Below are 25,561 nucleotides of genomic sequence, written 5' to 3'. Positions count from 1 at the left end.
GGTGCAGTTTGGTTATGCTGGGCGTTTCCCAGGTAACCTCTGCACCTGGGGGGGGGGGGGGGGTTGTTTTTGTTTGTTGTTTCCCTGTTCCACCTCCGGCTTCAGCACGCCCTTGAGCCATCTGCCATCGGCGTGGCTGAGGTTTGGGGCAGTGGGATATACCCGCAGCTAGTGGCTGGTTTAGAAGTCGGAGGAGTGGCGCCGTTTTGTGCTGTCTGCCATAACCGCTGTTCCACTCCTCCCGGTTGGCTTCTGGGGTATAGTCACGGTTGGTGACACTGGACGTGCTTCCAATTTCCACTGCACCAAGGGGGTGGGGTTGGGGTTGTTTTGTTTGTATGTTTTTTTTTTTCTCTTTTTGTTTTTCCCCCCAGTTTCCGCCCTCAGGGTTTGACTGTGGTGTCCTCTGGGGGGGAAAGGACTGTGGGTCCATCTAGCCATAGACGGCCGGGGCTGGGTCCGTTGGTCATGAGGGGAGGCGTCTCCTGGGGTTGACGAGTGGTCCTCTGGGTGGCGCTGGGAGTCCCCGTGGGTGACGTTGGATCCCAGAGGGCCCTCGGCTGTGGTTATTACTCCTGGAGCTGGCGGGAAGTCCTCTGGGGGGTGTTGGTCCCTACATGTCGTTTGGGGGGGAGGGGGGGGTGTTGTAGCGCTTTTGTTTGTGAGCTTGGCTTTGGGGTTTTTCTTTTCTCCTCTTCCCGGGGTTTGGTGGGGCGGTCCCCTGGGGAGGGGGGGGTGGTTTGGTTGTTTGTGTTTGTCTTTTTTGTTTTATGACTAATGACCGCACATGGTTGGATAAAGGCTGACCGCACAGGTTTAAGAACTCCTGGCCACACCTGTGCTAAGTGGCTGACTGAAACAAAGGCAAGGATGCAGCCAGAGGAGAGGACATCAACCATTCTGTTGGAAGACGAATGCAGATGCGGTTTCCAGCCATGGTCCCTGGAGGGGGGTGTTTCTCCGGGGCCAGGTTTGTGTGGTCGCCGGGAGGCTTCCCGTGAGGGTGGAGTACTGTTGTATGGCTGGGGGGCCTGGCTGCCTTTTTGTTTCTGTCTTTTGGTTTTCCTTCCAGGTGGCTTGCATTTGGGACTGAGTGGCTGTGTTGCTGAGGTTATCAGGACCTCACCCTGATCACCTGCGGCTCGTCAGGACTCACAGCTGTGGTGCATCTATATGGATTGGAACATGGTGGCATTTAAGACTGGAGTATACAGTGTGTATTTGCCAGAGACTCGACCTTGTGACCAGACGGGTGAGATCGTCATCTCGGGAGCCATCTCATCATCAGTGGATGCAGAGAACGTCCAGGGTTTGATGCACGGTCTGTGAAAGAGGAGGGGGTGAGGTCTCACGCTCGTCAGCACACTTCCTGAGGTACGTTAGATTTTGTGACTAACGTTTATACAGTCAGTAAATGTGGTGTCCCTCACACCTTATTATATTGAGCTGTACGTTAGTCATGTATCGGCTTCCACTGCAGTGGAGTTTTGTGAACTGGATGTTCCATGCCTGCAGGTTGGGAAGCTGATTAGTAATTAAGCCAGGAAGTGTTTGCTGTTTATGTACACCTTTGAGTGGTCTCTGTGTGTGTAGAGTGTGGACTCACATAATGGTTCCTTCTTTCACAGACTCGGTTTGTTGCGGCCACCTGGGGGGTGTCGGCGGGGTCCTTGGGTCCGAACGGCTTCTGGCTCCGGACCGTTAGCGCTGCTGGGAGCGCACCGTATCACCACCACGCCAGACCGCACACTCTTTTGTTGTTTTGTATCACATCACTGTTATGTATTAAATTCAGTTAGCCTTTGTACCGTGCTCTGCTTATTTCATACTGGGTCCTTCAAACGCTGGTCGGTTCTCCGAGCTGCGTCCGACACATAACAAAACCGTGTTTGTGACTGTGCACCGTGTTTGTGAATATGAAATGTGTTTGTGACTGCGCACCGTGTTTGTGAATATGAAATGTGTTTGTGACTGCGCACCGTGTTTGTGAATATGAAATGTGTTTGTGACTGCGCACCATGTTTGTGACTGCTCAAATTTTGTAACTGCGCATCGTGAATGTGATGATGCACCATGTTTGTGTCTGTGCACTGTGTTTATGACTGCAAACCGTGTTTGTGACTGCGAACCATGTTTGTGACTGTGCACCGTGTTTGTGAATATGAAATGTGTTTGTGACTGTGCACCGTGTTTGTGAATATGAAATGTGTTTGTGACTGTGCACCGTGTTTGTGAATATGAAATGTGTTTGTGACTGTGCACCGTGTTTGTGAATATGAAATGTGTTTGTGACTGCAAACCGTGTTTGTGACTGCGAATCATGTTTGTGACTGCAAACCGTGTTTGTGACTGCAAACCGTGTTTGTGACTGCGAATCATGTTTGTGACTGCAAACCGTGTTTATGACTGCGAATCATGTTTGTGACTGCAAACCGTGTTTGTGACTGCAAACCGTGTTTGTGACTGCAAACCGTGTTTGTGACTGCAAACCGTGTTTGTGACTGCAAACCGTGTTTGTGACTGCGAACCATGTTTGTGACTGCGAACCGTGTTTGTGACTGCAAACCGTGTTTATGACTGCGAACCGTGTTTGTGACTGCGAACCGTGTTTGTGACTGCAAACCGTGTTTATGACTGCGAACCGTGTTTGTGACTGCGAACCGTGTTTGTGACTGCGAACCATGTTTGTGACTGCGAACCGTGTTTGTGACTTCGAACCGTGTTTGTGACTTCAAACTGTGTTTGTGACTGCGCACCGTTTTTGTGAATATGAAATCCATCCATTTTAATCACCAGTCTGATGATCTGTGAAAAATTTTAACCACAATGCACTTGATGTACCCGAGGAAAACAGGCGTTTTCATCAACTGCATGTCATAAACTCCTGAGCACCCCTCAGGGTGGGCACATTGATATATTCCTGATCAAGAGCACATTTCACAGGTTTAGGTTGCCCCCACCTGTGTCGCACAAAAATTAAAAGTGAAGCATATATTCATCTCACACAGAATGTTCTGCACGTCCTCTTTGAGCTTATTATTTATTTCCTCCAGTTCATACCCATCAGTGTAATAAAATTTGCTCTGAGAATGGTCCTCTTCATCACTCATAATTTCTTTATTCGTTTTTTTTTTGTTTTGTTTTGTTTGATTTTTGCGCTGTGAAAATTGTAAACAAATTTGCAAGTCTGATACGCAATCCAGACCAGTTATGATCGTAACGGTCTGATATGGGAAAATAATATCAGATTGGAAATCAGACAGTCGGAGCACGTGTACCGTCGTAGCCATATAATAATAGTTATTATTATTATTATTATTAATTTTTATTTTTCAAACTATGGTTTATGCAGATTAAATTAAAATAAATTAAAGAACTGTCACTATCTAGAGGAAAAAAAACAAGGAACGTAATGCTCCCAAATGAACAGATTTTTAAAATTGAAAATTTTGAACTGCATAAAAGTAAGTGTTTTGATTTCCAGTGGACATGAACATCTTCCTCAGTTCATCATTCAAATATTCATTCATTCACTTTCCATACCCACTTACTCCAATCAGGGGTCACAGGGAAGCTGGAGCCTATACCCCAGCAGTCATAGGGCATGAGGTTGGGTTCACCCTGGACAGGACGCCGGTCTGTCACAGGGACACGCATGGATAGACAAACACACTCACACCTACAGTCAGTTTCAGAACCCACACAAACACAGAGAGAACATGCATCATTCAAATATGACATAACACCTGAACAGATCCTTGTCATTTGATTGGTGATTTGTATGTCACGTGATATTAATCATTTCTCCCATTTGCAATTTTGGCTCCATAGGTTTTGTACCATTCCACGCCGTGACCACCTTAATGTAAAAAGTACGATGCATTGCGTTTGTGTGCATGCAGCAATCAAGCATTGACGGGCCGTACGTTCAAACTAGCCCTCTTGCAAGACAGTGATGGCGCTTAGTTTAAAAACAAACATGGCGGGGTTTGTTTAGGTGACAGACGAGGATTTGAATGAGCTTATGGACGCTGCTCATTCTAATAACACAAAAAAACTAGTCCAGTGCGCCATAAGCCCTCGGGAGGCATTTGCAGTATTCACTGGGACGTCTCGAGCTGAAGCAGAAACGCTGTTGGATGAAAAGCTCGACAAATAGTGACACACACCAAAATGTAAGTCCCTCTTGTTTATAAATGAATGAAGGATTAAGTGACAAGGATCTATTTTAAGTATTATGCACCTTGTTAAATGGAACATTCCACCCTTCATCGAATGAAATGTTCTTACCATTGCACGGATGAAAAAACATTCATTATTTGTACATTATTTCAAAAATGATCTGTGTCAAGTTGAGATTTTTCAAAAGGTTTTCAACAACATTGTTTTATGTTTTAGTTTAATTATTGAAGAACTGAGATCTCAAAATTGTTTTGATTAAAGGTGAACACATTTCAGACGGTACTAATCGCCGATGACACTGCATCCTTCACCATGTTCAACTACGGGGAAATTACCTGGACCACAGGCACGGCCAGCGGCGGCGACCCATTAACCGGACTGGGTGGAACAACAGCTCAGGTAACGTCAGGCTGCCGTCAAGACAAAACTCTAAAACCAAAAGCAAGTCACAGGAGCTGATTTAAGGCCCAGTCTATAGTGCGCAATCTAGTACAGTACAGAGTGCAAGAACATCTGGACTGTCTTCAGCATCAAGAGCCACAGTATCACAACTCTAAAAATCCAACACTCACACTGAGATATCTGACAATAATCTGCATGGAAACATTCAAAAAGTATCCAACCTTGCAAAAATACAATTACTCACATGGGGGTTTGAAATCCTAAGTCGTCTCCTTGGGACTGCACAATGGCAGAAGCCATTGTTGACAGTATTTCTTGAAGTCCTCTTTAGGAATGGCATCCAGCTGTGCCAACCCGTTCCACGTGTCTTCTTATGACTCAACTTGATTCACTTTTAGTGTCATTTTGATGTTGTGGAACAGCCTAGAATCAGACGGAGCCATGTCTGGAGAGTAGGGAGCCTGAAGAATCACAGGAGTGTTGTGTTTGTCCAGGAAAGCCTGAATGAGCTGAGCAGAATGTGCGGGTGCATCGTCATGATGGATCTGTTAACTTTTCACAGCCTACAGATCTGATCATTTGCTCTTTCACATTACTGTGCACCTGCTGTGCTTTCCTTGATGGTGTGGGATGTTTCCACTGCGATGTGTTAAGTTCTTTTATGTGGTGAGTGATCTCAAAAAGAATTGGACAGGAGACAAGTTCAAACCCTGATACAGAGAGTCATCTGACAGCTCTGGGGTCTTGGACCAGATCACATGCAAACATCTGGACAAAGAGCCCACATTTCCATGTCCTCTAACTTTTGTCCCTCCAGCCGGCCTCATGTGGGCGGCTCTTAGCTTGTCATGAATCTATACTCAACAAAAATATAAACGCAACACTTTTGGTTTTGCTCCCATTTTGTATGAGATGAACTCAACGATCTAAAACTTTTTCCACATACACAATATCACCATTTCCCTCAAATACTGTGCACAAACCAGTCTAAATCTGTGATAGTGAGCACTTCTCCTTTGCTGAGATAATCCATCCCACCTCACAGGTGTGCCATACCAAGATGCTGATTAGACACCATGATTAGTGCACAGGTGTGCCTTAGACTGCCCACAATAAAAGGCCACTCTGAAAGGTGCAGTTTTATCACACAGCACAATGCCACAGATGTCGCAAGATTTGAGGGAGCATGCAGTTGGCATGCTGACAGCAGGAATGTCAACCAGAACTGTTGCTCGTGTATTGAATGTTCATTTCTCTACCATAAGCCGTCTCCAAAGGCGTTTCAGAGAATTTGGCAGTACATCCAACCAGCCTCACAACCGCAGACCACGTGTAACCACACCAGCCCAGGACCTCCACATCCAGCATGTTCACCTCCAAGATCATCTGAGACCAGCCACTCGGACAGCTGCTGAAACAATCGGTTTGCATAACCAAAGAATTTCTGCACAAACTGTCAGAAACTGTCTCAGGGAAGCTCATCTGCATGCTCGTCGTCCTCATCGGGGTCTTGACCTGACTCCAGTTCGTCGTTGTAACTGATTTGAGTGGGCAAATGCTCACATTTGCTGCCGTTTGGCACGTTGGAGAGGTGTTCTCTTCACGGATGATGCGAAGGAGATGTGTTGCACTGCATGAGGCAAATGGTGGTCACACCAGATACTGACTGGTATCCCCCCCCCCCCCCCCAATAAAACAAAACTGCACCTTTCAGAGTGGCCTTTTATTGTGGGCAGTCTAAGGCACACCTGTGCACTAATCATGGTGTCTAATCAGCATCTTGGTATGGCACACCTGTGAGGTGGGATGGATTATCTCAGCAAAGGAGAAGTGCTCACTATCACAGATTTAGACTGGTTTGTGAACAGTATTTGAGGGAAATGGTGATACTGTGTATGTGGAAAAAGTTTTAGATCTTTGAGTTCATCTCATACAAAATGGGAGCAAAACCAAAAGTGTTGCGTTTATATTTTTGTTGAGTATATGTGATTGGCTGCAAAAGTGAAGTAGGTGGTGTTGCGTTCAAGGTTATTATGTAAAAATCTTATAGTATGTGTCTGTGTGTGTTCCATCATGCTGACCTCCTGATCGGCGATCGTATGGTCAGATGAAAATCAAACCTTTTTATATTCTGGTCGGCCGTCGTGAGGGTACCCCGCTGCTGAAGTGCTACAAGCGTCCAAACTCCGCAGACCTGTCTTGTAATGTTTTTTTTTTGTTTTTTTTGTTTTTTTTGTTTTTAACTTTGATGTCTCCCATAGAGTTTTTGGAAATTAAGTTTGAAAAAAAACCCTTCTGTTTACGTTTTGCTTCTGGAAACACGAGTCTGATGTGTGGTTTTTGAACGTACAATGTGTGTGAGAACATAAATCGTGCACTCTTAACTTTTACACCGTGCAGTTCTGTGGTAAAGCTGAGCTGGAATCGAATACAGTGATTAAAAATATCATAGTGTCTGCCCAGCTTCAGTTTGAATACTGCCATGGACACTACTGGCCAGTAGATGGCAGTAGAGACCGTGAAAACCTGCCAAAACAAAATTCCAGATCATCTGTGTTGCTACTTGCTGCGTTTAAGATGCGTGGAATTTAATAAAAGCAAACACAAAAACAACGTTTATAAACCCAGAGAATATATTCACGAGAGTTTTAGGCACTAGAGTTTAATGCTGTTGTCCTGATCAGAGTGTCTGAAATGCATTCTCCTGTTGTGAACGTACTGAGATTACCCTATCACCCATAATGCACCTGGACACAGCATGTGCACATTAAAACCTTAAAAATTAGCGCATTACTTTAAAACTAAAACATATATCTGGTATTTTCACTTTATACAACTTCAGATGTGACGTTAATTTAAATAACTTGTCTGAAATAAGTTTGGTTAAAATTTGAACCATAAGTTAAAAATGTATGCCTCTGGATGACTTGGGTGATATTGTCCGTGTATCAGTATGAGTTAAAAGAAATGAGGTGGGGTTTTTTTTGTGACCAGTTCTCCTTTGCCTGCAGAAGATAGAGTGGTTTCTTCTAGAAACAGCTCATCTCTGATGCAGAAGGGAGAACTACACATCTGTTCACCTTTGTTTACCACGTTAACGATCTAAAAATTATCGGACAAAAATTTATCAGAAGATAATTAGTCCGATAATGGATGAGCGGCTGGGTGCCAACGCGCGAATCCGTCCGCACGTCTTTCATTACAAAATCTCCTTTAACAGTGGAATGTCTGGATAAACTGCGGATCCCGAGCTCTTCTGAAACTTCTCTGTTCTCTCATGACGTCCTGGGTCAACAAAGGCTTAAATTTTGAAGTTTTCAGCTCGAAACAGACTGACGACGGCGGCTCAGGGGCACGGCGCGCTGTCCGGCTCCGTGGGCAGTCCTTAAAGTGACAGTAACACTCCATAATGTCTCATCAGCCGTTAAAATTTTCACAGAAAACCGTCTGAATTTCTCAAATGGTGTCCACTTGGATGTGCCTTATAATTTCAGAAAAAATTTTGATCAAGCAAAGCGCCAGTCTCTCAGCAAGTTCTCAGACAAAGGAATTCTGACGGGAGGGGTGGAACAGTGCTCACTCAAAGCCTGCCCACAGGCGAATGACGCAATCGACAGGCGTGAAAAAACTCACGCATGCGCACGAGGGTTCAAGGTTGGCTGATGTAATCGCACGTGATTCAAATCCATATAGTTTTTGAAAAAAATAAAAAGGTCCGATACTTTTCTCACAGACCTCGTGTATATATATATGTATATATATATATGTGTATATATATATATATATAATATATATGTATTATATATATATATATATATATATATATATATATATATATATATTCTTTTTCTCTTACACTTGTATCCCTTTTAGTCAGGTTTCAATGGAGGAGACATTGGTCATTTTTTCAACCTGCCTGGATCGCGGTCAAATGATGTGGTCAACATTGAACAGACCACCAATGTAAATATTCCTGGACGCTGGTTCTTCCGTGTGGACACTGATCTCATCGATCCCGCCAATGGCTGCAGCTACAATGGCAAGTTCAAACTTCACTTATGCCTGCAGATTTATTGTTGAGCCTCAAACTTTGTGAGGGTCCGATCCCACGGGACTGCGACCAAACAGCATGATGCCTGAATTTGGGCTGAATTTCACACAGACTCGCAGCAAAGATGTCCACATACATACTGCGTGAGTGTCACTTGAATGCTGTGTGTCACTCTCGTGAATGTTGAGCACAGCCTTCAGCTCTGCTGGTTTGCACATGAATGTCATGTGGCACTCAGATGGGCTTTGCTCTGGAAATGTGTGGGACTGTGTGGTCAGCACCCGCTGTCGCCTTTCCAACGTCGAACATTTCAAAATCCAGGCGCAATGCCTTGCGAGGCAAGTGAGGGAAGAGCAACCCTCAAGTGAGTTCCCTCCTAATTGCTGTTTGCATGCTGTTGCAGCCCACACAGTAAATTTTGCAGAGTAAAATGTACTCTGCTGGGATAACATTTGGTCCCAGTCTAAATAGAGTAAAATACATGCTATTATAGAGTGAAATCAGCTCTGCTGTTTTGTCAAATCAAGTGTTTCTACTCCAATAAGAGTTGATTTAACTCTCTTTGGACTGGGACCAAATGTTATCCCAGCAGAGTAAATTTTATTCTGCAAACTTTACTGTGCAGTGGGAGAGGACCCAGAAGCACCTTTAACAGTTTCATTTCCTGAAAGAATTGTGTGTCTTCCTCCACTGTCTCCAGGGCGTTTTTACAGACGAGGGGAGGTCTTCTGGCTGTCTGACCAGTGTTCACAGCGCTGCCGCTGTCTTGACACCGAAAATCAGGTGCATTGTCAGGAGGCACCGTGCGGTCAACTCGAGACCTGTGAGCAGCAGGAAGGAGCTTTTTACTGCCAACCCATCCGCACCAGCACCTGTGTGGTGTTTGGTGACCCTCATTACCACACATTCGATGGATTCCTCTATCACTTCCAGGGAACCTGCTCTTATCTGTTGGCTCGACCCTGCTGGGAGGTTGCAGGACTGCCTTTTTTCAGTATTGAGGCCAAAAATGAGAACAGGGGTGTTGCCTCTGTTTCTTGGCTGAGAGATGTCACAGTGGAGGTCTACGGTCACCGAGTTATGTTGCACAAAGGCAGCCTGGGCTCAGTCCAGGTGAGAGTCACCTAGAACACATCTATACACAATATATACACACATACAACACCAAGACACAATTGTGCACAAATGCACAACAAGTCTCATGATCCACGGTGGCAGTTCAATAGGGTTTGGTCGTGAACTGCAGTGAAAAAGAGTGAGATGTTGAGTGAGACTCCAGACTAAGGGCTGGAATGATAAAGTAAAGACAATAAAAACAGAAACCAGCAACCCAATACACAACTACAAAGTACTTTTTATCCAAACTCAGGACTAAACTGGACAGTAATCAGGCACAAAGAAAAAAGAACAACAATTAATAAAAAGAAAAAAACAAACCACAGTTGTAGCGTCATTAACCCAAGAGATGATGTGACACTACAGACAGGCAGGGACACGAGAACGGCCCAAACAAACTCAAGAGTGTGGACTAAAGTCCAACAGGAACCCAGTCCAAGACAGCAGGCTGAGTCAAAGTCAAAGGGGACTTATCCGTATGACACGGATTTAGTGCTCGCTCACTCACTCACTGACAACGTTCTGGTTGATAACGCGCGTCAGTTAGCATCTTTAGGGACACATTGAAATCTGCCGCAGTTGGGACCAATTGCAGTCGGCAATGTGGTGCACGAGGCAGCCAGGCACAGCAGGTAAGACCAGAATAAAACAAACGTCAAACGTTAATAATGTGAAAAAAGTGGGAAAACAAAGAGGGGCAATAAGCAGTGAGCGCGCACAAACCCAAAATGGAGTAAAAAACACCAGCTGACTTACATGTATGTGCACGCTGGGAGGAGGTGAGTGAGGGACACAAATCACCAAGGGAACACAAGGAAGGACACAGAGGACAAAGGCCCAGACATGAAAAAATAATATTAGTGATTGAAACTGGAAGTCATCGAAAGAGAAACCACTGAGCTGAGCTCTGGGTAACAATATACAGAGAGGGAGACGGAACACGAACCACAACCACCCTGGGAAATAAAACCAGAAATAAACCATAAAGCCCAAGACCTGGGGGCTTGAGTGTTTAGGGGATGCAGAACATGACAGCAAGAAGATGCAAATATCTAGATGCCCATACTGCACAATGTGGAAGTAACTGAGTGGTTGGGAGTCCGTCAAATAATGTAAAGGCTCTTTTGGCTTCTTCTGTTTTGCTTTTGGTCGCCGCAGCCGTCCTGCATGTTGATGTGGCACAGATGTTGTTTTTTTTACAGCAGGCGCTGTTCCTGATGCAACTCCACATTACATAGAGAACAGGCAGGGATGGTCTAGAACTGTGAACCTTCTGTTCTGTCTTAAACAAGTGACCACTTGGCCACCACGCCTTGTCTAAATAGAAGATTCAATTCAATTTCTTTGTACAGCATCAAATCACAAAATAAATCACTCCAAGGGAAAGGTCAACCCTGATCTGCATTTTTTTGCTCAGTCTTTAACCACTTTTAGAAAGTTCCTTTGTCGTTTACCTCTACTGGTGGTTGGCTCTCACTGCGGTATTGTATCACTTCCTGTTCCGGAGCACAGCGGTGTTTTTCTGTATCTGTTAGCTGTTTAATCTGCGCAGTTAGATTGATCTAGTTATCTAGATTACGATTTGTTTCCCAGTGTAATCTTTACGTGCCTTAACTAAAGCACTCCTTCTGCTGAATCACCTCTAAATTATTTACACATTATTCACTTTGCGTGTTTTTAGGAATCCGCTAGCTTAGCGTAGCTACTAGCTCTTAGCCGATTTAGCATGGCGGCTTCTCCTGTCTCTCCCGCACTTTTCTGCTCTGGGTGTGAAATGTTTAGTTATTCCTCGGCCTCCTTTAGCAGTAATGGTACTTGTAATAAGTGTAGCTTATTCGTAGCTTTGGAGGCCAGGCTGGGCGAATTGGAGACTCGGCTCCGCACCGTGGAAAATTCTACAGCTAGCCAGGCCCCTGTAGTCGGTGCGGACCAAGGTAGCTTAGCCGCCGTTAGTTCCCCCCTGGCAGATCCCGAGCAGCCGGGAAAGCAGGCTGACTGGGTGACTGTGAGGAGGAAGCGTAGCCCTAAACAGAAGCCCCGTGTACACCGCCAACCCGTTCACATTTCTAACAGTTTTTCCCCACTCGACGACACACCCGCCGAGGATCAAACTCTGGTTATTGGCGACTCTGTTTTGAGAAATGTGAAGTTAGCGACACCAGCAACCATAGTCAATTGTCTTCCGGGGGCCAGAGCAGGCGACATTGAAGGAAATTTGAAACTGCTGGTTAAGGCTAAGCGTAAATTTGGTAAGATTGTAATTCACGTCGGCAGTAATGACACCCGGTTACGCCAATCGGAGGTCACTAAAATTAACATTAAATCGGTGTGTAACTTTGCAAAAACAATGTCGGACTCTGTAGTTTTCTCTGGGCCCCTCCCCAATCAGACCGGGAGTGACATGTTTAGCCGCATGTTCTCCTTGAATTGCTGGCTGTCTGAGTGGTGTCCAAAAAATGAGGTGGGCTTCATAGATAATTGGCAAAGCTTCTGGGGAAAACCTGGTCTTGTTAGGAGAGACGGCATCCATCCCACTTTGGATGGAGCAGCTCTCATTTCTAGAAATCTGGCTAATTTTCTTAAATCCTCCAAACCGTGACTATCCAGGGTTGGGACCAGGAAGCAGAGTTGTAGTCTTACACACCTCTCTGCAGCTTCTCTCCCCCTGCCATCCCCTCATTACCCCATCCCCGTAGAGACGGTGCCTGCTCCCAGACTACCAATAACCAGCAAAAATCTATTTAAGCATAAAAATTCAAAAAGAAAAAATAATATAGCACCTTCAACTGCACCACAGACTAAAACAGTTAAATGTGGTCTATTAAACATTAGGTCTCTCTCTTCTAAGTCCCTGTTGGTAAATGATATAATAATTGATCAACATATTGATTTATTCTGCCTTACAGAAACCTGGTTACAGCAGGATGAATATGTTAGTTTAAATGAGTCAACACCCCCGAGTCACACTAACTGTCAGAATGCTCGTAGCACGGGCCGGGGCGGTGGATTAGCAGCAATCATCCATTCCAGCTTACTAATTAATCAAAAACCCAGACAGAGCTTTAATTCATTTGAAAGCTTGTCTCTTAGTCTTGTCCATCCAAATTGGAAGTCCTAAAAACCAGTTTTATTTGTTATTATCTATCGTCCACCTGGTCGTTACTGTGAGTTTCTCTGTGAATTTTCAGACCTTTTGTCTGACTTAGTGCTTAGCTCAGATAAGATAATTATAGTGGGCGATTTTAACATCCACACAGATGCTGAGAATGACAGCCTCAACACTGCATTTAATCTATTATTAGACTCTATTGGCTTTGCTCAAAAAGTAAATGAGTCCACCCACCACTTTAATCATATCTTAGATCTTGTTCTGACTTATGGTATGGAAATAGAAGACTTAACAGTATTCCCTGAAAACTCCCTTCTGTCTGATCATTTTTAATAACATTTACATTTACTCTGATGGACTACCCAGCAGTAGGGAATAAGTTTCATTACACTAGAAGTCTTTCAGAAAGCGCTGTAACTAGGTTTAAGGATATGATTCCTTCTTTATGTTCTCTAATGCCATATAACAACACAGTGCAGAGTAGCTACCTAAACTCTGTAAGGGAGATAGAGTATCTCGTCAATAGTTTTACATCCTCATTGAAGACAACTTTGGATGCTGTAGCTCCTCTGAAAAAGAGAGCTTTAAATCAGAAGTGTCTGACTCCATGGTATAACTCTCAAACTCGTAGCTTAAAGCAGATAACCCGTAAGTTGGAGAGGAAATGGCGTCTCACTAATTTAGAAGATCTTCACTTAGCCTGGAAAAAGAGTCTGTTGCTCTATAAAAAAGCCCTCCGTAAAGCTAGGACATCTTTCTACTCATCACTAATTGAAGAAAATAAGAACAACCCCAGGTTTCTTTTCAGCACTGTAGCCAGGCTGACAAAGAGTCAGAGCTCTATTGAAGCTGAGTATTCCATTAACTTTAACTAGTAATGAGTTCATGACTTTCTTTGCTAACAAAATTTTAACTATTAGAGAAAAAATTACTCATAACCATCCCAAAGACGTATCGTTATCTTTGGCTGCTTTCAGTGATGCCGGTATTTGGTTAGACTCTTTCTCTCCGATTGTTCTGTCTGAGTTATTTTCATTAGTTACTTCATCCAAACCATCAACATGTTTATTAGACCCCATTCCTACCAGGCTGCTCAAGGAAGCCCTACCATTATTTAATGCTTCGATCTTAAATATGATCAATCTATCTTTGTTAGTTGGCTATGTACCACAGGCTTTTAAGGTGGCAGTAATTAAACCATTACTTAAAAAGCCATCACTTGACCCAGCTATCTTAGCTAATTATAGGCCAATCTCCAACCTTCCTTTTCTCTCAAAAATTCTTGAAAGGGTAGTTGTAAAACAGCTAACTGATCATCTGCAGAGGAATGGTCTATTTGAAGAGTTTCAGTCAGGTTTTAGAATTCATCATAGTACAGAAACAGCATTAGTGAAGGTTACAAATGATCTTCTTATGGCCTCGGACAGTGGACTCATCTCTGTGCTTGTTCTGTTAGACCTCAGTGCTGCTTTTGATACTGTTGACCATAAAATTTTATTACAGAGATTAGAGCATGCCATAGGTATTAAAGGCACTGCGCTGCGGTGGTTTGAATCATATTTGTCTAATAGATTACAATTTGTTCATGTAAATGGGGAATCTTCTTCACAGACTAAAGTTAATTATGGAGTTCCACAAGGTTCTGTGCTAGGACCAATTTATTCACTTTATATATGCTTCCCTTAGGCAGTATTATTAGACGGTATTGCTTAAATTTTCATTGTTACGCAGATGATACCCAGCTTTATCTATCCATGAAGCCAGAGGACACACACCAATTAGCTAAACTGCAGGATTGTCTTACAGACATAAAGACATGGATGACCTCTAATTTCCTGCTTTTAAACTCAGATAAAACTGAAGTTATTGTACTTGGCCCCACAAATCTTAGAAACATGGTGTCTAACCAGATCCTTACTCTGGATGGCATTACCCTGACCTCTAGTAATACTGTGAGAAATCTTGGAGTCATTTTGATCAGGATATGTCATTCAAAGCGCATATTAAACAAATATGTAGGACTGCTTTTTTGCATTTACGCAATATCTCTAAAATCAGAAAGGTCTTGTCTCAGAGTGATGCTGAAAAACTAATTCATGCATTTATTTCCTCTAGGCTGGACTATTGTAATTCATTATTATCAGGTTGTCCTAAAAGTTCCCTAAAAAGCCTTCAGTTAATTCAAAATGCTGCAGCTAGAGTGCTGACGGGGACTAGAAGGAGAGAGCATATCTCACCCATATTGGCCTCTCTTCATTGGCTTCCTGTTAATTCTAGAATAGAATTTAAAATTCTTCTTCTTACTTATAAGGTTTTGAATAATCAGGTCCCATCTTATCTTAGGGACCTCGTAGTACCATATCACCCCAATAGAGCGCTTCGCTCTCAGACTGCAGGCTTACTTGTAGTTCCTAGGGTTTGTAAGAGTAGAATGGGAGGCAGAGCCTTCAGCTTTCAGGCTCCTCTCCTGTGGAACCAGCTCCCAATTCAGATCAGGGAGACAGACACCCTCTCTACTTTTAAGATTCGGCTTAAAACTTTCCTTTTTGCTAAAGCTTATAGTTAGGGCTGGATCAGGTGACCCTGAACCATCCCTTAGTTATGCTGCTATAGACGTAGACTGCTGGGGGGTTCCCATGATGCACTGTTTCTTTCTCTTTTTGCTCTGTATGCACCACTCTGCATTTAATCATTAGTGATCGATCTCTGCTCCCCTCCACAGCATGTCTTTTTCCTGGTTCTCTCCCTCAGCCCCAACCAGTCCCAGCAGAAGACTGCCCCTCCCTGAGCCTGGTTCTGCTGGAGGTTTCTTCCTGTTAAAAGGGAGTTTTTCCTTCCCACTGTAGCCAAGTGCTTGCTCACAGGGGGTCGTTTTGACCGTTGGGGTTTTACATCATTATTGTATGGCCTTGCCTTACAATATAAAGCGCCTTGGGGCAACTGTTTGTTGTGATTTGGCGCTATATAAAAAAAAAATTGATTGATTGATTGATTGGTTTACTTTAGGTGGACGGCTTGACAAAGACTTTGCCTGTGCAGCTTCAGCTCGGTGCTGTCAGGGTGTACCAGTCTGGAGTTGCTGTTGCAGTAGAAACGGACTTCGGACTCTTGGTAACCTATGACGGCCAACACTACGCATCGGTCTCTCTACCAAGTTCCTACTTCAACAACACTTGTGGGCTCTGTGGAAACTATAATGACAATCCTGCTGATGACCCTGTACTGCCTGATGGCTCACTAGCAGGAAATGTGGCGGAATTAGGCGGCAGCTGGCGAGCAGAAGACACAGACTGGAGGTGTACACATGGCTGTGCTCAGAACTGTAGCACGTGCGACCCTGTTACTGAAGCCTTTTACTTTCGCTCAGACTACTGTGGGCTGATTAACAAGACTGATGGACCGTTTAGAGACTGCAGAGCTGTGGTGGATCCCACGGCCTTCATTTACAGTTGTGTGTATGATATGTGCAGCAACAGAGATAACATCACTGCGCTCTGCCAGGCCATTCAGGCCTACGCTCTGGCCTGTCAAGCTCTGGGTGTCACCATACGACCATGGAGGTCTCAAACATTTTGTGGTGAGTTTGCACATGGACACAGGAACACACTGGGGGTCTTGACTTTGAAAATGTCTCCGTGTGTAAGTGTGTGCTACTAATAAAAGAGAATTTAGGCATCCCAAAAATGACTTCATTCAAGTTCATGTGCACAACACTGGCCATCTACAACACGCCAAGAATACCGTTGTTGTTAGCATTTGATCTGTAGTACCATCAACATTTCTTGATACTTCACCAAGGTGTGGTGAGAGTCTAAACACCTGACCTGATCCATACAAAGTTCTAACACAGAAATGCAGCTGACAAAGTGCAACAATTCCTGTCCCTGCAAGATCAGATTTTAAGGTTTTGTTATTAACATGCAAAATCCTTCATGGGCTAGTGCCTCCCTATCTGGCCGGCCTTATTAAGCCTTATGTACCAGCCCATGTTCTGCACAAAGGTTAAAAGCAAGTCAGCAGGGCACACAGCTTTCTTTTGTCATGCTCTGTGGAACAATCTATCTCCTGAGATAAAACAGTTTGAGTGTCTGGAGTCTTTACCACACCCCTGAGCAAGCACATAGGCAACAGTGGTAAGGAATAACTCCCTGTGGTGTCTTCTGAGGAAGGAACCTCAAGCAGACCAGACTCAGATTGGCGACCCACTGCTTAGGCCAATCTAACAAATACCAAAGATTAAATAAACAAAACACAACAAGGACTCAACAAACCTGCAAATCAAGAAGAGAGAAGAAATGTCCATATCATAAAGAGTCCATAGGGCATTGTGACCCACAGTTCATTACAAGTGGTGGAGATCATTCTCCTACAAGTTCAGTCCAAAACCACATCTAAAACTATATGCTCAGGCAGGGGACAGCTAGATGGGTGCTTCTCTCCACCACAGCCTTCAGCGAAGTGTTTAACACCTGCACCTCAAAGAGAAGAACACAGAGCAGAATCAGTTGGCTCGAAAGTAACAACACTCTACTCACTACTTCTCAACAATAAATTAACAGAGTAACAGACCAGGATATTATGTGATGCTGGCAGCTAGCCCTTAGCTTCACCAACTGCCCAAAAAATTTAGATATAATGAGGCTGAGACCTGCTCCACTGGTACTGACACAAATAAGAAAGAGAGGAAAAACTAGTTTGATACAACATGAGTGTGTTCATCAAACAAAAGGGAAAGCAGATGGGTCTTTAATGAGGACTTAAAATACTCCAGATAATCTCAGCAGGTGGATTATTCCACAAAACAGGCACATGATAAGAGAATGCTCTGTGGCCTGCTGACTTCTTTTTAACCTTTGGATGTGAAAGTGGACATACAAATGGCACATTATTCACTACAAATTCAATTAATTGCAAGTGTGCACATAACTGGTGCTTATGGTGCTCATACGAGGTCTATTAGAAAAGAAATCGACCTTTTTATTTTTTTCAAAAACTATATGGATTTGAATCACGTGCAATTACATCAGACAAGCTTGAACCCTCATGCGCATGCGTGGGTTTTTTTACGACTGTCGGTTGCGTCATTCGCCTGTGGGCAGGTTTTGAGTGAGCACTGGTCCACCCCTCCCGTCGGAATTCCTTTGTCTGACTACTTCCTGAGAGACTGGTGCTTTGCTTGATCAAATTTTTTTCAGAAACTGTAAGGCACATCCAAGTGGACACCATTTGAGAAATTCAGACGGTTTTCGGTGAAAATTTTAACGGCTGATGAGAGATTAAGGAGTGTTACTATCGCTTTAAGGACAACCCATGGCGCTGGACGGCGCACCGCGCCCCGAGCCGCCGTCGTCGGCCTGTTTTGAGCTGAAAACTTCCACATTTAAGCCTCTGTTGACCCAGGATGTCGTGAGAGAGCAGAGAAGTTTCAGAAGAGGTTGGGATCAACAGTTTATCTGGACATTCCACTGTTAAAGGAGATTTTGTAATGAAAGACGTGCGGACGGATTCGCGCGTCGGGACCCAGCTGCTCATGGTGCGGCGCCACAGCAAAACACCTCCGTTGGAAGTCTCACAGGTTTGAACATGCCCAGCTGTTAAACAATTTCTCGGATACTCACTCGACTGAAAGCCATCGAAAACCACCTGAATCTTACGAATGGTTATCAACACGGAGGTGTTTTGCTGTGGCGCTGCGCAATGAGCGGCTGGGTCCCGACTGTCCAGTCCTGACAAAATCCTTTGGAATTCTACGAAGAATTCTTTGGAAATTGGACTGCATTTATATTGCGCTTTTCCATCTCAATCAGAAGTTCAAATTGCTTTAATGCCTCACATTCACCCATTCACACACACACAAACCAATGTCAGGGTGCTGCCGTGCACAACACTGGCCTACACACAGGGAGCAACATCTGGATTAAGGACCCTGGCCAAGGGTCCGTCATGATTTTCTGGCTTGATAGGAAATTGAACCGAGGATCCTCTGGGATCAAGTCCACTGCTAAACCACTAGACTATCACCTCCCCACCTCTTTGTTTATCTGTATCCCTGACTGTACGTCTGTGAACGCAGTGCTCCTTGCTCACTGTTTGCTTTGATGATGATTGCTAAACTGCATGTTGCTGTGTAAACATGATTGAGTCAGGCTCAAGCAGACCTACCACAGATGTTTTCTTATTTTCATTCACACCACTATCGTCGTACATGGTCTCTGTTTTCCAGCTGTAAATCTCTTTTGGTTTACTTCACAGTTTGGACATTTATCTTGGGGTTAAAGATAGATTATTTCTTCTCTCTTATTGGTTTGCAGCTTTGTCATGTCCCGACTTCAGTCAGTATCAGGTATGCACCAGTGCGTGTCCCGCCTCCTGCTCAGACCTCACGGCGCCCCTGTACTGTGCGCACCCTTGCACTGAGGGCTGCCAGTGCGACCCCGGCTATGTGCTAAGCGGCAGCCACTGTGTTCAGCTTGAAGACTGCGGCTGTGAGTATAACGGTCTGTATTATCCTCGCAATCACAAATTCTGGTCAGGTCCCAGTGGCGAAGATGACAAGTGCGCCCGCCGCTGCACCTGTGGGCCTGCCGGTGAGGTCTCCTGTTTCAATGAGTCCTGCAAGGAAGATGAGGTGTGCGCGGCTGAATTGGGATTGCTGGGTTGCTACCCTCTGAGAGAGGGTGTGTGTTCAGTCACTGAGAACTCTGTGGCTTCCTCTTTTGATGGCACCTTCCTGTCGTTTCCTGATGACAGCTCTTATTATCTGCTCAAACTTTGCGGCGCAGTTCCTGCTAACGGTTCAGTGGTGGAGGTGAAGATAGGCAGGAAGTTGGTGAACAAAGGCCCAGTTTGGAAACGACCGGTGATAGTTACAGTGGCTAATTTGGAGGCGCAGTTGGGAGGAATGGATTTTGATATCGTAAAGGTAAGCAGCCCCACCCCCCTTGTAAATTGCTGACATTTTTTCAGCTGATTAATGGTGAAAATGTTTTGTGTTGCAGATAAACGGTGAACCAGTGGTCCTCCCATACGTCCATCCAATGGGAATGATGATGATTTACAGAGCACCAGGCAATGCCACTGTGGTGGAGTCAGGTGGTCTGCTTCGTGCTCACTATACTCGCCAAGGATTGCTCAACATCTCGCTCTCTGTCCTCTTCTACAATGTTACATGTGGTTTATGTGGAGTCTTCAACAGAAACGCCACTGACGACCTTCGTCTCCCCAGTGGGAGACTGGCAGAGTCGACTGAACAGTTCACCGAGGGCTGGAGGGCAATTGCTGATGACCTCACCTGCAACGGTGACTGTGATGACTTGTATCGTATGTGCACAGATTTGCGCCTCTATCAGAGTCCCTGGATGTGTGGTAACATCAACGACCCGGGGAACAGTTCCTTTCTGGCATGTCACGCCATGGTCAACCCGTCACCATTCTTCAGGAACTGCCTGTATAACATGTGCATAAAGGAAGGGAATCGCTCAGCCCTTTGCTCTTCCATGCAGGCCTACGCGACCGCCTGCCAGGACGCTCAAGTTGGCCTGGCTTCATGGAGGAGCGTCACCAACTGCCGTAAGTCCATATATTGAGCTACACTTTCAAGAAATTAGCACAGCTGCTGCTTGTGCCCCTCTCACATGCCATCGAACATGCTGTTTCCAAATAGTGTTAAAACAGGTATCATGTACATTATGATATGTTGTTTTTAATTTCACTGTTTCATGTTCTGTATTATTCTGGCTTAGAATAATGACACCATGATTCCACACACTCCAGTGCAGTAGATGACAGTACAAAACTTGAAAGCTGGTTTGTCACCTGCAGAGAATGACAAAGAAGAAGGAGAAATTTTATTTTTATTAATTTGTGCGTTAAGTGCCAGACTGCGGCTGAAGGCATGACCAAGGTGAACGCCTGAAAGCAGCCATTCATGACGCATTTCATCATTACTGCATGTTGAAAATTGTGAACATTAGCATGACTGAATGAACCAGCATTTAATTACAAATGATGATAATAATAATAATAATAATAATACACATAGTAATGTGTCTTGCTGTTTTAGATCTTATGTTAGCAGTAGGTGCTGCAGTCTTTACATTGATTGAGGGGCAGTTTACACACAGAGAAAACGGCACATCAGGCGAGAGACGGACCGCATGAAGGCTGAATGTCTTATCAGATTTAAATTTGTAATGTGAACAAACTGATTTTCTCACTATTTTAATGTTTTTTATTCCATTGAGTTCTCCTAGTGTAGGGTTGGAGTAAAGGGAGTCCATCTGGGGACATGGTTTGGACAAACAGCAGTTACAGGGAGAATAACAGACACACAGTGAGAGGACGGATGTGTGTACAAACAGCAGTTAAAAAGAGGAAAACAGAGACAGGAAGAGGACAGATGTGTGAACAAACATCAGTTAAAAAGAGGAAAACGGAGACACAGTGAGAGGACAGATGTGTGTACAAACATCAGTTAAAAAGAGGAAAACGGAGACACAGTGAGAGGACAGATGTGTGTACAAACATCAGTTAAAAAGAGGAAAACGGAGACACAGTGAGAGGACAGATGTGTGTACAAACATCAGTTAAAAAGAGGAAAACGGAGACACAGTGAGAGGACAGGTGTGTACAAACAGCAGTTAAAAAGAGGAAAACAGAGACACAGTGAGAGGACAGATGTGTGTACAAACAGCAGTTAAAAAGAGGAAAACAGAGACAGGAAGAGGACAGATGTGTGAACAAACATCAGTTAAAAAGAGGAAAACGGAGACACAGTGAGAGGACAGATGTGTGTACAAACAGCAGTTAAAAAGAGGAAAACAGACAGATAAGAGGACGGATGTGTGAACAAACAGCAGTTTAAAAGAGGAAAACAGACAGATAAGAGGACGGATGTGTGAACAAACAGCAGTTAAAAAGAGCAAAACAGACAGATAAGAGGACGGATGTGTGAACAAACAGCAGTTAAAAAGAGCAAAACAGACAGATAAGAGGACGGATGTGTGAACAAACAGCAGTTAAAAAGAGCAAAACAGACAGATAAGAGGACGGATGTGTGAACAAACAGCAGTTAAAAAGAGGAAAACAGAGACAGATAAGAGGACAGATGTGTGTACAAACAGCAGTTAAAAAGAGGAAAACAGAGACACAGTGAGAGGACAGATGTGTGTACAAACAGCAGTTAAAAAGAGGAAAACAGAGACACAGTGAGAGGACAGATGTGTGAACAAACAGCAGTTAAAAAGAGGAAAACAGACAGATAAGAGGACGGATGTGTGAACAAACAGCAGTTAAAAAGAGGAAAACAGACAGATAAGAGGACGGATGTGTGTACAAACAGCAGTTAAAAAGAGGAAAACAGAGACACAGTGAGAGGACAGATGTGTGAACAAACAGCAGTTAAAAAGAGGAAAACAGACAGATAAGAGGACGGATGTGTGTACAAACAGCAGTTAAAAAGAGGAAAACAGCCAGATAAGAGGACGGATGTGTGTACAAACAGCAGTTAAAAAGAGGAAAACAGAGACACAGTGAGAGGACAGATGTGTGAACAAACAGCAGTTAAAAAGAGGAAAACAGACAGATAAGAGGACGGATGTGTGAACAAACAGCAGTTAAAAAGAGGAAAACAGACAGATAAGAGGACGGATGTGTGTACAAACAGCAGTTAAAAAGAGGAAAACAGCCAGATAAGAGGACGGATGTGTGTACAAACAGCAGTTAAAAAGAGGAAAACAGAGACACAGTGAGAGGACAGATGTGTGAACAAACAGCAGTTAAAAAGAGGAAAACAGACAGATAAGAGGACAGATGTGTACAAACAGCAGTTAAAAAGAGGAAAACAGACAGATAAGAGGACAGATGTGTACAAACAGCAGTTAAAAAGAGGAAAACAGAGACAGTGAGAGGACAGATGTGTGAACAAACATCAGTTAAAAAGAGGAAAACAGAGACACAGTGAGAGGACAGATGTGTGTACAAACAGCAGTTAAAAAGAGGAAAACGGAGACAGGAAGAGGACAGATGTGTGAACAAACATCAGTTAAAAAGAGGAAAACAGAGACACAGTGAGAGGACAGATGTGTGTACAAACAGCAGTTAAAAAGAGGAAAACAGACAGATAAGAGGACGGATGTGTGAACAAACAGCAGTTTAAAAGAGGAAAACAGACAGATAAGAGGACGAATGTGTGAACAAACAGCAGTTAAAAAGAGCAAAACAGACAGATAAGAGGACGGATGTGTGAACAAACAGCAGTTAAAAAGAGGAAAACAGAGACAAATAAGAGGACAGATGTGTGTACAAACAGCAGTTAAAAAGAGGAAAACAGAGACACAGTGAGAGGACAGATGTGTGTACAAACAGCAGTTAAAAAGAGGAAAACAGACAGATAAGAGGACGGATGTGTGAACAAACAGCAGTTAAAAAGAGGAAAACAGACAGATAAGAGGACGGATGTGTGTACAAACAGCAGTTAAAAAGAGGAAAACAGAGACACAGTGAGAGGACAGATGTGTGAACAAACAGCAGTTAAAAAGAGGAAAACAGACAGATAAGAGGACGGATGTGTGTACAAACAGCAGTTAAAAAGAGGAAAACAGAGACACAGTGAGAGGACAGATGTGTGAACAAACAGCAGTTAAAAAGAGGAAAACAGAGACACAGTGAGAGGACGGATGTGTGTACAAACATCAGTTAAAAAGAGGAAAACGGAGACACAGTGAGAGGACAGATGTGTGAACAAACAGCAGTTAAAAGAGGAAAACAGAGACACAGTGAGAGGACAGATGTGTGTACAAACAGCAGTTAAAAAGAGGAAAACAGAGACACAGTGAGAGGACAGATGTGTGAACAAACAGCAGTTAAAAAAAGGAAAACAGAGACACAGTGAGAGGACAGATGTGTGTACAAACAGCAGTTAAAAAGAGGAAAACAGAGACACAGTGAGAGGACAGATGTGTGTACAAACAGCAGTTAAAAAGAGGAAAACAGAGACACAGTGAGAGGACAGATGTGTGAACAAACAGCAGTTAAAAAGAGGAAAACAGACAGATAAGAGGACGGATGTGTGAACAAACAGCAGTTAAAAAGAGGAAAACAGACAGGAAGAGGACAGATGTGTACAAACAGCAGTTAAAAAGAGGAAAACAGACAGATAAGAGGACGGATGTGTGAACAAACAGCAGTTAAAAAGAGGAAAACAGACAGATAAGAGGACGGATGTGTGAACAAACAGCAGTTAAAAAGAGGAAAACAGACAGGAAGAGGACAGATGTGTACAAACAGCAGTTAAAAAGAGGAAAACAGAGACAGTGAGAGGACAGATGTGTGTACAAACAGCAGTTAAAGAGTAAAACATACAGATAAGAGGATGGATGTGTGAACAAACAGCAGTTTAAAAGAGGAAAACAGAGACACAGTGAGAGGACAGATGTGTGTACAAACAGCAGTTAAAAAGAGGAAAACAGAGACACAGTGAGAGGACAGATGTGTGAACAAACAGCAGTTAAAAAGAGGAAAACAGAGACAGTGAGAGGACGGATGTGTGAACAAACAGCAGTTAAAAAGAGGAAAACAGAGACACAGTGAGAGGACAGATGTGTGAACAAACAGCAGTTAAAAAGAGGAAAACAGACAGATAAGAGGACAGATGTGTGTACAAACAGCAGTTAAAAAGAGGAAAACAGACACAGTGAGAGGACGGATGTGTGAACAAACAGCAGTTAAAAAGAGGAAAACAGAGACAGATAAGAGGACAGAAGTGTGTACAAACAGCAGTTAAAAAGAGGAAAACAGAGACACAGTGAGAGGACAGATGTGTGTACAAACAGCAGTTAAAAAGAGGAAAACAGAGACACAGTGAGAGGACAGATGTGTGTACAAACAGCAGTTAAAAAGAGGAAAACAGAGACACAGTGAGAGGACAGATGTGTGTACAAACAGCAGTTAAAAAGAGGAAAACAGAGACACAGTGAGAGGACAGATGTGTACAAACAGCAGTTAAAAAGAGGAAAACAGACAGATAAGAGGACAGATGTGTACAAACAGCAGTTAAAAAGAGGAAAACAGAGACAGTGAGAGGACAGATGTGTGTACAAACAGCAGTTAAAGAGTAAAACATACAGATAAGAGGACGGATGTGTGAACAAACAGCAGTTAAAAAGAGGAAAACAGAGACAGATAAGAGGACAGAAGTGTGTACAAACAGCAGTTAACAAGAGGAAAACAGAGACACAGTGAGAGGACAGATGTGTGTACAAACAGCAGTTAAAAAGAGGAAAACAGAGACACAGTGAGAGGACAGATGTGTGTACAAACAGCAGTTAAAAAGAGGAAAACAGAGACACAGTGAGAGGACAGATGTGTGTACAAACAGCAGTTAAAAAGAGGAAAACAGAGACACAGTGAGAGGACAGATGTGTGTACAAACAGCAGTTAAAAAGAGGAAAACAGACAGATAAGAGGACAGATGTGTACAAACAGCAGTTAAAAAGAGGAAAACAGACAGATAAGAGGACAGATGTGTACAAACAGCAGTTAAAAGAGGAAAACAGAGACAGTGAGAGGACAGATGTGTGTACAAACAGCAGTTAAAGAGTAAAACATACAGATAAGAGGACGGATGTGTGAACAAACATCAGTTAAAAAGAGGAAAACAGACAGGAATAGGACGGATGTGTGTACAAACATCAGTTAAAAAG

General features: G+C 43.6%; 1 protein-coding gene across 1 annotated transcript in view; it reads left to right on the top strand.

Moving 5' to 3' along the window:
* Nucleotides 1–20,446, top strand: part of LOC117506051 (alpha-tectorin-like) — a 67,884-nt gene extending 47,438 nt beyond the window's left edge. Inside the window, exons 5-10 of the mRNA XM_034165579.1 lie at nucleotides 4,444–4,581; nucleotides 8,458–8,623; nucleotides 9,336–9,748; nucleotides 15,867–16,437; nucleotides 19,172–19,782; nucleotides 19,859–20,446. Of these exons, the coding sequence (XP_034021470.1) occupies nucleotides 4,444–4,581; nucleotides 8,458–8,623; nucleotides 9,336–9,748; nucleotides 15,867–16,437; nucleotides 19,172–19,782; nucleotides 19,859–20,446 (2,487 nt within the window). The remainder of the gene's footprint in view (nucleotides 1–4,443; nucleotides 4,582–8,457; nucleotides 8,624–9,335; nucleotides 9,749–15,866; nucleotides 16,438–19,171; nucleotides 19,783–19,858) is intronic.
* The last annotated feature ends 5,115 nt before the right edge of the window (nucleotides 20,447–25,561 follow it).

Source organism: Thalassophryne amazonica, unplaced genomic scaffold (assembly GCF_902500255.1).
Source record: "Thalassophryne amazonica unplaced genomic scaffold, fThaAma1.1, whole genome shotgun sequence".
In the NCBI taxonomy this organism is placed as follows: Eukaryota; Metazoa; Chordata; class Actinopteri; order Batrachoidiformes; family Batrachoididae; genus Thalassophryne; species Thalassophryne amazonica.
This window is presented reverse-complemented; position numbering and strand designations above follow the sequence as displayed.